Consider the following 15,981-nt stretch of genomic DNA (forward strand, 5'->3'; position numbering starts at 1 on the left):
TTCCTGTGCCTAATTTTTAATCATTCAGAGCATTTCGACCAAAAACAAATTGGTTCAGAACCCAGAATAGTTGGTTCTAAGCTGGAACCAAAAGAAGCAGGTTTTCTTGACTTAAAGCACAAATCGTAACATTAGCAGGTGTGTAATAATCTACAGCTAGAAAAGAGAGGAGGGAACAGGCAAAATCATGGAGAGGGCAAGTGAGAAAGACCAAAAAGAGCTGCAGTGGTCCCATTTATAGTTGGGCATGCTTTTTTAGGGTAAAAATATCTAGTATCAGAACAAAAGTTTGCAGGTAATCAGTGTAATTCACAATTGCTACTACTCCACTACTCTGGATGTACATTATGCAACACCCTCCGGCTACGGCACATCTTGATTACACTGGTTCTGCCCAAAACTGATGGAAATGCAGGCTGGTTCGCCACATATCACCAAGGTTCCAAGAATCCTGAACGGAACAGGTTCAAGAACCAGAGCTAATATGGTGGAAAAGGAGTACGAAAAGCTCTGATTACAACACACAGAAGAAGCATGATTTCATTCTGTGCTCAGGACGCCATTATTCCACTATATCCTTACGCAACAAATGGTGGTTAGCTGCTATATTAATGCTCTGAATGTTGCATACAGAACTTTTAAACTATAGGGAACATTTGGTTACTGTATATATTTCTGATGACTGATTTACTTCAAAAGGTGTGTGTTTAACATTGTAATGTGTAGCTAATTATCCCTGATCCTATCTGTGTGCCTGCCAGTTGCTTTGTTTGACGACATGCATAGGAAAAGTCCTTCAGCTCTGCAGGAATGTATTGATGCTGTAATAATATGATGTATAATAAAAAACAAACATCAGCACCTTATGTGGTTTCTATCAAGTGGCTTCACTGAAATTAGCGTCAGCAAAGTTTATATATTTAAAGTCAATAGATATTTAATCTTCCAGTCAGGTGAAATGAACAAAGGTTAGAAAAGTGAGTATTTTTGTTGATCTGAAGTCCACAGTGGCACACACAAGGAATGCAGCGGCCTCTTCAACACAACATTCACAATGTTTACATTTACAAAAAAATATTGGAAACAACTCTTAGGAGGACAGCTGGGCCTAACTGACGTCAGAGAGAGATGTGCCCTACACACTATAAGCACTCTGTTCAAAGCAGGAAGTTCATGTAATAAAAAAGGGCAGTTCTTCAGATACATAGCAGAGGAATCAGTCCAGGAGGAGTTTATTTGAAGGGGCTCAGCGGGAGAATTGCCTCCTGTCACCCTTTCCTTTGTTGACATGCTTAAAGATTCTGGCTTTTTGTGCATTCTTGGACTTCTGGTATCCAAAACCGCCTCCACCGCCGCGCTTCTGCAACTTTGCACCTTTACTGCTGTGGACGTCTGGAGAGAAGAGCTGAGTTAAGGAGAACTAACAGTTCTTAATCTTACATTTCTACATGAACTGAGGAATACAAATAATGACACACTTAACACATCCAACAAACAATGTGCTGTGTTTAACATAACTGTAGAATTACATCAAAGGATACTCAGATCAACATATGGAGGAACTTTAAAGCCAAAGGACAGCGCCACCATGGGGAGGTTGAGGGTGTTGACGCTGTAGATCTGTTTGAGCGAATGAGAGTCATAAGCCCTCACGTAGGACTTGTAGGCCTCTTGGGCTGACTTGTGGAGGTAATAGTTCTTCTCAATCAGCTTCTCCAGCTACGAATAAAAAACAGAAATTAGACTCAAGCAGTCAGTTGATAACTTAAGAAAACAACAGCTTGCATTTAAAGGTATGTTGAAGCTGCTGAGACATCATCACATCTATTAAAGAGACAGTTCACCCAAACATCAAAAATACATTTCCCCTTCCCTGTAGTGCTATTTATCAATATGTACTGTTTAATGCCAATTGCCGGTAGTTTGAGATATCAAAAAACAACAACAAACAAACCCATTTAAACTACCAGTTTACATCCATATCTGTCCAGACTCATGTGCAACAGTGGCAGTGGACAGTGCCACAAATATAGATGTTGCTGAAAAGCTACAAATTCTAAAACAAAGATGCTTCACACACATCTTCCCCCACAGCAACACAGAAGATCTATACAATCAGCACAGTTTCAAGGTGAAGATTAGTGTCACCAATTCAGTATCTGACCAAATGTCTCCCCTTCTGTTCCTGAGATATGATGTTGAATAATGGCCAGAAAAGTGTTTTTGCAGATCATTATGATGTCACAGTGAAGTTAACCTTTGACCCTTTGGATATAAAATGCCATCACTTCATTATTTTGTACTATCAGACTTTTGTGTGGAATTGTGCCATTGTTAGCATATAAAATGATTGATTTATGGCCAAAAACATGCTTTGTGAGGTCACAGTGACCTTGACCTTTGACTACCAAAATCTAAATCACTTCATCCTTGCATCCAAGTGGACGTCAAATTTGAAGGCTAGCTCAGTGGCCTAGTGGTAGAGTGTCCGCCCTGAGACTGGGAGGTCGTGGGTTGGATCCCTGGCCGGGTCATATCAAAGACTATAAAAATAGGACCCATTGCCTCCCTGCTTGGCACTCAGCATCACTGGGTTGGAATTGGGGGGTTAGATCACCACATGATTCCCGAGCGCAGCACCGCTGCTGCTCACCGCTCCTTCAGGGGATAGGTCAAATGTGGAGAACAAAGTTCACACACTCAGGTGTGAGACAATCAGTGGAGCTTTAACTTTCACTTTTAAGATATTCCCTCCAGGTGATCCCCAGACATCACGTTCACAAGAATCGAGCTGATGGACAGCCAACCTGAAAACATGATGCCTCTGCCCGACACAAAGTGTTTTATGTTAAAACTAAACGTCTCTTTCCAGAAATCATGACCCAGTTATTCAAGATAATCCACAGATCTTGTTGTGAGCAGTTTTTATGTAGGACCTATTTTCTTTCTACCCAACTACACCCGCAAACCGTATCACCGCACATAAGGAAGCGTGCATCTACTGCTAGCTCACCTAGCACCACTGAGCTAGCCAACGTTACAGCTCAGCCAAGGAGGACGCCATTTATAGCCCTTTTTAGTTAGGAGTTGTGCAAATTTGCAGGAAAGCCCAATCAGTCTTTTTCAGCATTGGCAGTATAAAAACAAAATCGGGGAGTGCAGCAAAATGCCGCCTGCCTACTTTTGTTCATACAGAATGTGCCTTTTTCGGGGCAATGGGGGGGCGTGAGCAAGTAACAAAACGTGTAGCTCAGCACGTGACGTAAACAGTGACGTGGAAGGGAAGCCACGGCTGGTCAGTCCTTCAGCGACTGTCTCGTAAGTCGGCCTGTTCTTCACCGTTCCTGTCATCTGACGGTTAATGGCCTCTTCGTTTGCGAGGACAAGGAGGGTGCGCAATTCCTTGTCTCCCCAATTGCTCATCTTTTCAGTGTTTTTCAGGTTTGTGTTTCCCTCTTGCTACTAGCTGCTCGCTAATTCCTGCTATCAGCTGTTTCCTGTTTAACCACTGCCAGTGGGTCGCACGTGCGGCATCATCAACAGCTCCTCCCACAAGCCTTCAACAGACCCTCCCGTTGTGGAAGGCCGCCTCTGTCTGTTTAAACTAAAAGGGTTCCACCAATATGACTACCCTATGAGGCGGAAAATTGGGCACCTCGGATCAACTCGCCAATCCGGCTCTGTGTGTCTAAATGCTCGCAACTTGCCGGCAAAACGGCCCAACATTTGCGGAAAATCTGACAGTGTAAACGGGGTTAATGTTTCGATCTTGTGCGGTCACAAACACAAGCCTCTTGTCCATGTAACATTGCTGTTAAAAGTATGTTGAGCGTTTCTGGGGCTTTGAGTACCACAAGCTGAGTGCCATGTAGTTCCATCGTTTTAAAGGGCAGGCAGATATCTCCAACACTCAGCAACTCACACCAAAACAATCTAGACTGATTAACAGCGCTACAGGAAAAAGGAAAAATGTGTGTTTTCAATCGAGGGTGAACTGTCACTTTAAGAAGTAGATTCTCTTGGGGTGTCGGTGGCTTAGTGGTAGAGCAGGCGCCCCATGTACAAGGCTGTTGCCGCAGCGGCCTGGGTTCGACTCCAGCCCGTGGCCCTTTGCTGCATGTCATTCCCCCTCTCTCTCCCCCTTTCACACTTAGGTGTCCTATCTATAAAGGCAAAAATGCCCCAAAAAATCTTTAAAAAAAAGAAGTAGTAAGAAGTAGATTCTTACCTGGGACTGGATATCAGAGATTTTACTCCAAGAAAAGTCAAACTCGCTCAATGGGACCTGGACAATAAAAGAGCAGTGTAAACAGAAGCCATTCCATTAAAGACATGACACTTGCACTTATAATGTGTAAATTGTGGAATTATCCAACAGTATATACAGTGACAGACAGTAACCCCACAGTAGACTTTGAGATGGTTACCTTGGCCTGTTTCAGGAAGCGGAGGAATCCCAGCTCCTCTGGTCGGAGGATGAGGAGCGCGTGGCCTCTGCCATTGATGCCTCTGGCTGTTCTGCCCACCCTGTGGATGTACTCCTGCAGATAGAAAGCTAAGCTTAACAGGAGTCCTACGCTGGGACTCGACCCCACAAGTGACGCCATTATTTGTAATAATAAGTGTTCATGAGCCAAGCAGTTAGTTATAAACTAAGTGAACCATTTGGGTCTGTTTCTCTCATTTCATATATATTAAAATGAGCTTTTGGGATAAAACTGGTTTTATCATTTTTTGTTGCAATTTTGAACCATTATTATTTTGTGTAATGTAGTAGTAGTTTGGATACCTTGGGGTCATCTGGGGGGTCGTACTGGACGATCCAGTCCACCTCAGGGATGTCCAGGCCTCGAGCTGCCACGTCAGTACACAGCAGGATGCCTGAGTCAGCGTTGCAGAACTGGAAGAAGGTGGTGGTACGTTTGGTCTGCTTCTGCTTGCCCTGGAAGCAAGATGATTGAGAACAACCCTTTTTACAACAGATGTTTTTGTAGGGGAGACTGACGTATATGAATGCTGCGTTTGATGTAATGTGGCTTGAAGGTTCGTGACATGTCTTACATGGATGGCCATGACAGGCAGGTCAATATAGTTGAGTAGTTCATAGTGGAATTTCACAGACATACAGGAGGAGAAAAAGACCATGAGCTTCTTCTTGCGGTTCTTCTTCAGGAAGGTGAAGAGTAGCAGGAAGCGCTTCTCTGATGGACACACCACATAACCCTGAAACACAACAGAGATCACTTTATATCACTTCAATGTGCTGATCACTTTCAAGGCCAGTCCACCTCCTGTGTAACTTTGATTTAACAGGAATGTAGCAGACAGTACCTGCTCCAGGCCATCAACAGTGGCATTGTCTTTGTTGTCATCTACACCGACATAAAGGGGCTCTTTCTTCAGGGAGATGCGAGCCAAATCCTCCACTTTACGGGTCTGAGTGGCTGAAAACAGCATCGTCTGTCTCTTCTCTGGAGAAAACAGAGCCAGAAACATTACAATGATTTAATCCGGGCAGGGGTTTTAAAATTCCTAGCCAATTTTGAAATTGGGTTGCATCACGCACATGAGGAGAAACTTAACACATGATGTTCACTCAAATGTCAATTATGCACACACTATACAATTTGAAAATAATGGCACACCACAGGATATCATTAAGATTACCGTGCCATGGAGAGCAATGCATCACTGCGTGTAGTCTGAGCCCGACTTTAGAGAGCGCAGGATGAGTCAGAGGTTCAAGTGTTTTGGGGGGTTTTTTGTCAAAGACCAGAAGTGTGCAAACTTTTTTGAATGGGGGCCAGAATACATAATGTGAAAATACCTGGGAGCCAACTGCTTCTTGCATCCTACAGGTTATTTTCAAAAAATCCCACACAAATGAAACAAACAACTGTTTCATCTTTCAATAAAAGATACTCCTGAAAGCAGCAGCCCTCACTGTCAACTTAATGTTTCTTTGTTGTCTCCCACCTGACAGGAAATGTATGCTGTTAGCTAACTGTTTGCTTGTTTACTGTCTCTTTATGCAAACACATCCGTTCCACCCTCCTACTTGGTGCATGTCTATTAACTGTGTGAAAGTCCTGCCACTGTGAGGTGAACGGAAAAAATGTTAAATGATCTTGTTAGATTAACTAATGTTGTGTAGTGGGCCACATATAGCATATTTTGAAAGACAAGCTGCAGGGCCACAACTGGCCCCCGACGGAGCTTTGGACATGCCTGTTGTAGAGTGTCAAAATACTGTATATAACTTAAACCAACCACAAAGAGTACAAGTCTGAGAAAATAACCCTGATGTCACCAGACTTATCTTTGCTTGGGTTTGAAGTCTATAAACAGACAGTCATTCTTATAAACCAGCAGTGTGAGGTATTAAATGTAGGCATTTAATAAGCAGAGATGATCTAATAAAAGATGTTTTTAATTTGCTTTATGGGAGAGATCCTGTGTTTTTGGAGCATAATATTGACTTAACATACCTCTGCTTGTATTGTAATTTTGACCACTATTAAAAAAATCATCATCAAAGTCCCCTAACTTTATGAAAGTACAATACTACAACTGCTAGGTGTCCCCTGTAACAAAACAGTACAAAAAAAAAAACCCAATTAAGAGGAAGCTTAGCAACAATAGATACATACTTGGCAGCAGTTTGATGATCTGCTTCAGTTCCTCTTCAAAGCCCACCTCTAAGATACGGTCAGCCTCATCAATGATCAGACACTGGAGGTTCTTGAACATGAAGCCTGGGGTATTCTGAGGGCATAATAGTATTGATTTTTAATATTCTTACCCAAGTATTAACAACTAGCAGGAGCAGCAGAAACACTTGACATTTACAGTAGGAACACACCAGCAACACATATGTTTATGTTTGATTGATGTGTCAGTACTATCAATTCTAAAACACATGATGACTTCTAATCAGTCCCTCCAGGATTTCTGCTGGGGTTTTTTTTTGTGATTGTTACGGCCTGATATACTTGATTTCACTGCAGGTTTCCCTAAAAAAAATGTAATACATGTGATGTTTTTAGGCATTTTCTTGCAATAAAATTGCAGGAGCAAATGAAAACTGCAAAAATATTTGTGATGCTGTCATGGATTTGGAGTTTATTACATAAAGCACTGAGTGTTTCCAACAGAATTAAATCTACGTGTGAAGGTGGGAGGGGGGTGGATGTGAGGCGGTTGGCAAAAGCTGATCGCTGACAATCAGCTGTTGCTGCCATCTGAAGCAGCGCTGAAGGACTGTCTCCGTTAGTTGCTCACTTCCTGCTCTCTCTGCCTGGTTAGCACCAGCTAACAGCAGCAGCAGCTATCTGACACCGAGCTGTTAAGCGGTCCCAACCATCTCAGAGCAAAAAAAACTCGACTGTCATTAAGACCATTACTACAAACTGGGTAACATTAGCCGTGTGAACAGTTAGCCCTCTCACTGTGTAAGCTATTATGTCCCACGTACAGCAGATGTCTCATTATAAACTGAGAGAGGGGCGAAGCAAATCAATACGCAACATGCAGCTCTACAGTGAAATAAGATGTGACTCATTTTTAACAGTCAAATTTGTGGTAAAGTTGTGGTGATTGGACAGAAGTGCAAGGCTGCACAGTATTCACGGGGATTGCCTGAATTTGCCTTAATTGTTGTGATTGCAATATGAATGAGTAACGACCTGTTTCATATACTGTCTGGATTCATAATGTCATCATCTTGATAAGGTACTCAGTACATGTGATGGCTCTGGAATTGTTGGTAGGAGTGTCTTTGTGTCAGGACCCTGCTCACCTGCAGATGGTCCAGTAGACGGCCAGGTGTAGCCACCAGGATGTTGACACCGTTGGCCAGTCTTTGGGCCTCAGCTGAGCGGTTGCTGCCCCCCATGATCAGACCAAAGGTGTGCACATGGTGCGTCATCAGCTCCTTCAGCACACCATAAGTCTGCATTGCCAACTCACGTGTGGGTGAAAGGATCACTACACCAGTGCCTGAGAGGAAGAGGAGGACATAAGTGAAGGGCTTCCTGTCAACCTACATGACACAGTTTGATACAGTAGATAAAAGCAGTTTGCTTCCCTCTCCCTCAGCATCCCAGAAAGTACTGAAGCCAGAAAACACTAAGGAGAGAGGATACATTAACAGGGGTCTTACCATTCCTGGGCATGAACTTGAGTTTGTAGATGAGCTCTATAGATGGGATGAGGAAGGCCAAGGTTTTACCACTACCTGTCTTGGCAGCAGCCAGAACGTCCCTACAGAGAGGCAAACACTGTTTCACTACCAACAAAGTCACACTGTGATATTAGTATAAATATTTTATTTTTTTCCTTAAAATAACTGAGCTGTAAAGGCCACAGCTCAGGAGAATGGGAGACTTACCTTCCTTCCAGCAGGGGACGAATACTTTTGTGCTGGATCTCAGTCATGTGTTCGAAGCCCATCTCCTTTACTCCTTTCAGCGTGCTCTCACTTACCAGCTCAGCAAGGGAGGCAAAGGATGTGTCCTCAAATGCTCCTGAAATACCAGTCAATGGTTCATGAATGGAATGTTTTCCCTAAAGCAGATTCCATTTAAAGAAAGGCCGAGATGAAGCACAACAAAGCAGCATGTAGAGAAAGAGAAGGCAACATAATCAGCCATAACACACTAGTCAAATCCACTGTGTCCTTGCAGTAACTCTTGTCAGGAAAGTCACTGGTGACTTCTCCCAAAGATAACCACAAGAGTCTCTGTATGCCTTGGCTGACACCCGTTTCATGATGGAAACACTGAAAGGGCAACACATAAAGGCAAATCAGCTATATTTTGTTTTTCACCTCGGGTGGATGGTTAAAAAAATAGAAAAAAACTTGACGTTCGATTATTCCTTCTAAAAAACACATAGGTTTGAACCACCTGAATGTAAAAACATATTTTTAAAAGAGCTCCATACCTAAACATGACAAAATAAACAAATAAAATCATGTCCTGCACTGTAAAACATCACCTAGAAACTAGAGCTGCAACAATTAGTTGAAGAATCAATAAGTAAATCGCAAAATATTTAATGGCCATTAAACAATTCATTGATTAATCATGAGTTTATCTGCAGATTAATCTATAACCAAAACAACTGTTGGTTACAGTCCAATCAAAGACTATAGAACTCTGATTGCCCTGATTAAACCGAGGTCAAATAAATGATTTGTAATAAGGCTGGGCGATATGGAGAAAGTTGAGTATCACAGTTGCTGATCTTGGATTGCAAAATATAGGATTTCCAAATCCTCATCATTCTGATACAGATTATTTTTGTTGAAAAACTGAGCCAGGTTATTGTCTGCCTTCTGATTGAACCCGATTTCTTAGATGCCATGCAAATAAGAAATCGGGTTAAAAACAACACAGCTGGATTTCTGCTTAAGGTGTCCTGTTCATGTGTGTACATGCCTTACCAGGCTAATAATGTAGTTTGTGTGCATGCACATGTGTGAGAATGACAGACAGGTCAGACAAAGATTTCACTGTGACAACAGGGGTGAATTGTGACTTACTGTGGATTCTCTGGTGATTCTCATCCCTTGATGTTAGGTTGTGACTCAGTTACACACCTATTTGCTAAGATGCTTTGTATTAAGTGTTTACTAGTTTCTTTATACCAGCATTTGGCGTGAATCAAAGTTATACTGAACCCTGCATGGCAAGGGGAGAAATAATACATCAAATTTAATTCTGTTTAATTTATTTTCCTAACCTGATCTGACATGAGAAGGATTTTCTCTACAACTGTTAATTCTCTCATTCATGGCTCTTAATGATTTATTTATCTTTTTGATTTCTTCTTTTTGTTGTGTGTGTCGGAAATTACGATTAGGATCTAAATAATCACAGCACTTTACGTTCACCTGACAGCATTCAAATCAGACTTGGGTATTGTTAAACTTTTTGATGAAACAGCTTTTACAGAAAAGTAAGTCTCACCAAATGGTTTTTAAGCATTGAACTTTTTGCAGTGGGCCTTTAGTAAAATTATACACTAAGGAAAATCATGCTGTCTTACCACATAGCCTGTCCAGATGCTCCATGCTCTTATTATCTACTGTACTCAGCTAATGAACATCGTCATAAGTTACTAAACTAAAGATCCAGTCAGGCCTAAAGTACGCAGACATTTATTTCTTCAATACCTGTCAAGCCAGATGGTAATTCAGGTTGATCATCCTCTTCATCATCCCCCTCTCCAGTTTTGTCCTCTTCTTCTTCATCTGAAGCTTCCTCTGGATTTTCAGTAGCCTGCTCTCCATCTGCTAATGTTGCTGCTACCTCCTCCGCCTCCTCCTCCTCCTCCTCCTCCTCTTCCTCTGCTCCTTTCACTGTTTTGGTCTTCTTCTCAGCTGGATAGAGGATAATTTCACATCAGTTACCCAAAACAAAAAGTGTAGTGTGTCAAATTCAGATGGGTCAACTCCTCCAGCTGTTACCTGGTGATTCCGCAGTGTCAGCAAGCTTTCTTTTCTTCTTTGTCTTCTTCTTCTTCAAAGAAGTTTGCTCTGATGTGATCCCTTCCAATGGTACCCCAAGCTGCTTCTTCTGTTTTTTCTTGGGCTTGTTGTCAGCTTTACAAACAGCTGCTGGTTCCTCACAACACTCCTCTGCCAACCCGTTTGAGTTCACTGTCAAACACATTGTAACAAATCTCACATTTAGCAGGTATTATCAAGATAATGCGGAGAGCTGTAAGCAGTTAAGTTGTTTTCTATAATTATGCTTCCTGGAAAATGTTTATTCGCGTTAATGGAGGTCAATATAGAGTTAAGAGTTCTCTACGGCGTTACATATAACTTTGGAAATGGTAACGTTACTGCTGCAATGTAAGCTAGCTACATTTTAGCAAAGCTTATAAATTACACTAATCAGTGACAAATAATAGTGACAAACACAAACAAGTATCTACTGTTAAAAATTAACGTCAGCTAACGTTTTATCTGTCTGAAACATTAAACGTTTAACCGGTGTGACAAGAATTCCTGATTAAAAATCATGCCGTGAGGAGCTAACGCTGCTAGCTTAGCAGGTTGAGTTCGCCACCACTTCAGAAACACAGAAAACAAACAACAACAACAACAGAAAGCTAGTTTATTTACAGCACATACCGGCCTCTGTGCCCTCTGTCTGTGTCTGGAGTAGTTTGCGCTCTTTGTTCTTTTCACTTCTTTTCTGAATTTTCTTGCGGAGAAGCTTCATCTGTAGGTCCGCCATCGTTACGGCGCACGACACACGTGTGTATGTGTCCGGTGTTGAGGGCCCTTCGGGGTACCAGTGTGGAGTGCCTGAGTGAAAATGTGAAGGACCTCACGCTCACTGCACAGGCGTGTCAGGCCGGTGCTTGTGGTTGTTGGGGGGGGGGAGATAACTACAAATTATATTAGCAAAATTTTTAAACGTTTAGTCTGAAACTTTCAAAGCCTGCAGCTACAGCCTGAGTATGGGCAGCTTTAGGCAGTGAGAGGGGAGGGGGTGGTGTGCAAAAAGGGGGCGGTTGGGGGTTTTTGGCTCTGGGGAGGGGCATACAAATTTAAATGGCTGTATTCATTTTACCAGTTGTTTTTTTTTTTTTCTTTAAGAAAACATGGATGAGTTTTTAAAACATACCATTTGATGTTTGAAAGTTAAAAGTTGAAAACAAAATCTTGCAGTAAAAGAAATGAATTGATTTTTCACCATTATCAAAGAGTCAGGCATGTAGGAGTGCAACATTTAATTTAATTAATAGCTGTCATTTGGTGTGGTTTCAAGTATTCTGCTAAAAGAAGAAAAAAAATTATGCTAAAAGAGGAAAACATTCAGTGCTTCTCAAAGTCCTGAATGCTTCCTTGGAAGGACAGGTCCTTTCATTACATTTTTCTAGGCTAGCAAGTTCTCAAGTGTCCACTGCCATCAATTTTGGTAATTTGTGCACAGTGAGTACTGAGAATACACACATGTATCCTTCAAAATTCTCTGAGGGAAAGACTCAGTCCTCAGCAGAATTTAAAGGATTCTTGACATTGGAACTGTCCTTCGGCAGGATTCAATGATGTAGCCTCTTTAAAATGCAGCCGCTTACAGAACACACATTGGGACAGGGTAGCAAATGCCTGGGTGTGTGTCACTGAAGAGGCCCTGCCTTCAGTTCTTGGAAATTGTGCACAAAGAACTGTGGGCACCTGATACCTGCTGAGGATACACACATGCATCCTTGAAAATTCTCTGAAGGAATGACTCAGTCTTTAGTAGAACTTGAGGGATTCTTGCGATCTTGTGAACACATTATCTCAAGAACACCTTGAGGGAATTTCTTAAAATTTGGCACCAACGTCCACTCGGACTTAACAATGAACTGATCAGAATTCGGTGGTCAAGGGTCAAGGTCATTATTATTATTATTATTATTATTGTTTCACATTATGCAGAGTTGCAACATTTTTTAATATTCTTTGTTATAGAAAAAAACATCTGACAACCACTATAGAACTGTTCAACTACTGTCTGCAATAAAATGTTGAAACGGCCTCCTGGATCTTGCATTTGAATGTGCACCCCATCATCAGATGTTCTGTGAGCCAGCGGCAGCATGACTATAGTTTTTTCAGTGACATCGTAATATTCTGCAAAAATCTCATAACTAAGAAAGGGTGAATTGGTGACACTAATCATGGACGTCCACCTTGAAACTGTGCTGATTGTATAGATCTTCTGTGCTGTAGGGGGAGTTGTGTGTGAAGCATATGTTTTCAGAGACACAGATGTAAACTGTGACTGCATTCCCCCACAAACCCACATGGAACACACCAAAGATGAAACCAGCATTTTCTCTTTAATAGGAGCAGAACATCAAAATATCCATTCAGCATCACGTATTCCAGTCGGATCACACAGCGTCCACTGCCTTGTGCTTACAGCTCAGAATTATCCAGAAATCACACATCACACTTGTAAGACTGTGAGTTTTCAGGTTTGAAAGTCACACCCATATTAAATACCAACCTTACGGTACAGACCAAGTATCAGTTAGTCTGGATTATTATATTTAAAAGGCATAGATTCATTAAAAACTAGACATTTTATGTTTGAAAAGGCAAATAAAGGATTTCTGCTTTGATTTCTGATTTTGCATGTGGTCCTTGGTATTACAATTTATTGTCCTTAAGTCTTCAGATACCTCTTTATCCTGGTAATAGTCCCACGTCTTTTACTGGTATCAACATGGATAATTGGAATCCTCTACGAAGTGCCACTAAGTGCTAAGATGTTAAAAATACCAGGACCTCTGAGTGGCAAAGAGGGCAATTTACAAGACTGGTACATGTCAGTATGTGATTTCTACTGTTATCAATTACTGTTGAATGACTGATTTAAGTGTCTCAATTCTTGAGAAACTTTCTAACCTACACTCACTGACTGAGACGACTGTAATCAGGAGAAATAGTGGCAACCCTGTGTCTAAAATGTCAAGCGGATGGAAGCGCTTCGTCCTCAATCTTAACCATGTGTGGCTCTGTCTCTCTTTTGATCTCAGAAGCCTGAATAATAATCTGAGAGCCGTTTTCACTCATCCCCTCTGGTGCTTGGCCCTGCTGGACAGGCTGTAATAACTGACTCCTGGACATTCTCCTCATGTGCTTCATCTCCTCCCAACTCTGTATCCTTCTGCCGATCTCACACCCTTTGCTCCTTCTCTTCAAAAACCTCTGCCTCCAAGAGTGGTTTGTTTGTGAAGGTGCCTGATGTTGGGGCCTGGAGCAGCTGTGTAACTGCGTGCTTTCTACTAGCATGGACATGGATGGTGCCTGAGCACATCGTCTCTTCACGTCCTCTTCCACTGCTTTGAACACCAGGTCAGTGATATCTCGGCGGAGTCTCATTAGTACCATAGGGTCTTTAATCTGACGCATATCCGCCAACATAACCTCTGCAAACTGGTTTAGTATGTTGTGTTTGGATGTGTGTGGTGCAGCTGTTTGGTCAGCCTGATCAGCAGAACCCTCATCATTGTGATGGTGAGAACAGCTCAAAGACACAACCTCTGTAACTTGAGGCTGCAGGTTTGGACAGAGCAGGGGAGTGGGGTTCAGGCTCGACGACGGGTGGGGTTCATTATTCAGATCCTGCCCAGTCACATCGGCATCCAGTGAGCTATCAAATGAATTTCCCATCTCCTGGTCAATACTTCCTTCAGTCTCCAACTCCTCATCATCCTCTTCCCGATCATCAAACTTGTCCTCCTGCAAAAATAGCAAGCAAAAACATACACATTTGTAATCAGAGCTGTAGGAAAGTGTCTACAGGCTTTCTGCATTAGTTCCAACTTACCAGAAATGAATCACCTCGCCTACGAACTATGTAAGGCCTCAAGAAATCAAGTTTCTCCCTAAGCATTTTTTGCTGGGCAGTGCTGACCCTCTCTGGGTGCCATAACACCCTCCCATACTGAGTCCGGAGTGATCTTGATCTTCTCTCAACATCAGATACTGCAAGGTGAAAACACGTCTTAGTAAATATGGTGCATTACTTTCTATGAATCAGAATCAGAAATACTTTGTTGATCCCTGCCTGGAAATTGCGATCTGTTGCAGTTGCTCTGATGTAAAGTGAAGAGAATGACAGAAGTAGAAATAACGAGTATACAGTATGCAGTATGTAAAAACATAAAGTAAAATATGTGTAGTATGCTACAATGTTAACACTAGGATGTAAAATATTTAACAATGTAAAATATGTATAATATGCTGAGTATGTAAAGTGTATTAAAAATGTAAAAATATGTACCCTTGCCACACTGCAGTGTAGAAAACTAGTATGTTAAGTAACATAAAGAATGTGTATAAAGCTAAAATGTACAACATAATGTATACGTAAGTAGAAATAAGAATAAGAAATATATACAATATGTGCAACATTTGTTAAATATACAATCAAGAGTGGTTAAGTATAGGTATAATATGAGAAGAATATTGCACAGTTAAATAATTGCACCAAGTATTGTTGTAGCCTAGTTGAATTATTGCAACTATTACTGTCCAAGGTCATATCTATATGCTTTATTGTGACTTAACAGCTGTAATTTGGTAGTAAAAAAGAAGTAAGAATAAACCATAAAGTGCAGGCTACACAGTAAATTTAATTTACATATTTCCATACATACAAACTCCAGTAAAGTTCAGCTGGGTTCATACCGCTGGTCTTCCCCCTGAGACTGCATACTGCTTTAGGTTTTCTTGGTGTAACACTGACTGAATTCAGCACCAACAATACACTGTGTCATCTCCTTACCAGGCTTTCCGATGGACAAGGCGAACTCGGTCCACAGCTTGGTCTTCAAATCCTTATCGTAGTAAGCATCGACCGAGGAATTAAAAAGGCATTCATGTCTACGCCAGAAATCTATCAGCATGTTGTCCATGGTGGGGCCCCAGTGTGGCCCCCGTATCTGACCTCGAAAATGTGTCATAGCCTGGGAAGAAAATAATTCTCTCTCATGATATATGTTTACACCAGTTTCTCGCACTACATTTTAGGTTGTTTCTTCTTCTTTAGTTTTGACGCACTCCGGATGACGAACAACTTTTTCAGGACGATTACTGCCACCTACTGATCTGGAGAACCGGCGATTTTAAAAAATCTATATAAATAGATGGAATAGTTAAATTATTTTTTGATGTTTGTTTATCATTATCATACCGCTCCCATACTACTACTACTAATACAAATAATAATAACAACAATAATAATATACTTAGTTTTTAATGTCTTTATGAAGTATAAGGCAATGTATAATATATATATCTATGAAATGCCATAGATCATTATGATTATTATTATTTTATTGTCTCTTAGATCTTCATTCATTTACATAACTACATGGTGTGCTTTATTTCCCACGTTAGAAAGGGATGAGAACATCTCATTAATAATAAATAAACCACAAAATACACATTTGAGCTCAGGAGAC

At 41.3% G+C, this 15,981-nt stretch overlaps 2 protein-coding genes across 2 annotated transcripts; both read right to left on the reverse strand.

Annotated features, from left to right (window-relative positions):
- Nucleotides 1-919: 919 nt before the first annotated feature.
- On the reverse strand, nt 920-11,303 carry ddx18 (DEAD (Asp-Glu-Ala-Asp) box polypeptide 18). The gene is made up of 14 exons (XM_033617031.2): nt 11,144-11,303; nt 10,472-10,663; nt 10,178-10,384; nt 8,390-8,525; nt 8,162-8,262; nt 7,799-7,998; nt 6,651-6,765; nt 5,332-5,471; nt 5,062-5,223; nt 4,790-4,942; nt 4,428-4,541; nt 4,229-4,285; nt 1,542-1,719; nt 920-1,392 (listed from the first exon to the last, which is right to left on the reverse strand). The coding sequence occupies exons 1-14, from the start codon at nt 11,247-11,249 to the stop codon at nt 1,247-1,249; spliced, it is 2,007 nt and encodes a 668-aa protein (XP_033472922.2). The 5' UTR covers nt 11,250-11,303; the 3' UTR covers nt 920-1,246.
- Nucleotides 11,304-12,827: 1,524 nt separating this feature from the next.
- LOC117251043 (uncharacterized) lies at nt 12,828-15,567 on the reverse strand. The gene is made up of 3 exons (XM_033617010.2): nt 15,303-15,567; nt 14,343-14,500; nt 12,828-14,254 (listed from the first exon to the last, which is right to left on the reverse strand). Exons 1-3 carry the CDS (start codon nt 15,478-15,480, stop codon nt 13,481-13,483), a joined length of 1,110 nt encoding a protein of 369 aa, XP_033472901.1. The 5' UTR covers nt 15,481-15,567; the 3' UTR covers nt 12,828-13,480.
- Nucleotides 15,568-15,981: the final 414 nt, after the last annotated feature.

Source organism: Epinephelus lanceolatus, chromosome 14 (assembly GCF_041903045.1).
Source record: "Epinephelus lanceolatus isolate andai-2023 chromosome 14, ASM4190304v1, whole genome shotgun sequence".
Classification (NCBI taxonomy): domain Eukaryota; kingdom Metazoa; phylum Chordata; class Actinopteri; order Perciformes; family Serranidae; genus Epinephelus; species Epinephelus lanceolatus.

Bases quoted from the DNA above. Each gene is read 5' to 3' on its own strand.
- ddx18 (XM_033617031.2), bottom strand. From the start codon at position 11,249: ATGGCGGACCTACAGATGAAGCTTCTCCGCAAGAAAATTCAGAAAAGA. The intron at 10,385-10,471 runs GTAACAGCTGGA...TCCTCTATCCAG, and splicing joins TGACACTGCGGAATCACCAG to CTGAGAAGAAGACCAAAACA. The intron at 1,720-4,228 runs GTAAGAATCTAC...TTTTATTCGTAG, and splicing joins TCTCTGATATCCAGTCCCAG to CTGGAGAAGCTGATTGAGAA.
- LOC117251043 (XM_033617010.2), bottom strand. From the start codon at position 15,480: ATGACACATTTTCGAGGTCAGATACGGGGGCCACACTGGGGCCCCACC. The intron at 14,501-15,302 runs GTAAGGAGATGA...TTCACCTTGCAG, and splicing joins CTTGTCCATCGGAAAGCCTG to TATCTGATGTTGAGAGAAGA. The intron at 14,255-14,342 runs GTAAGTTGGAAC...CTATTTTTGCAG, and splicing joins GGCGAGGTGATTCATTTCTG to GAGGACAAGTTTGATGATCG.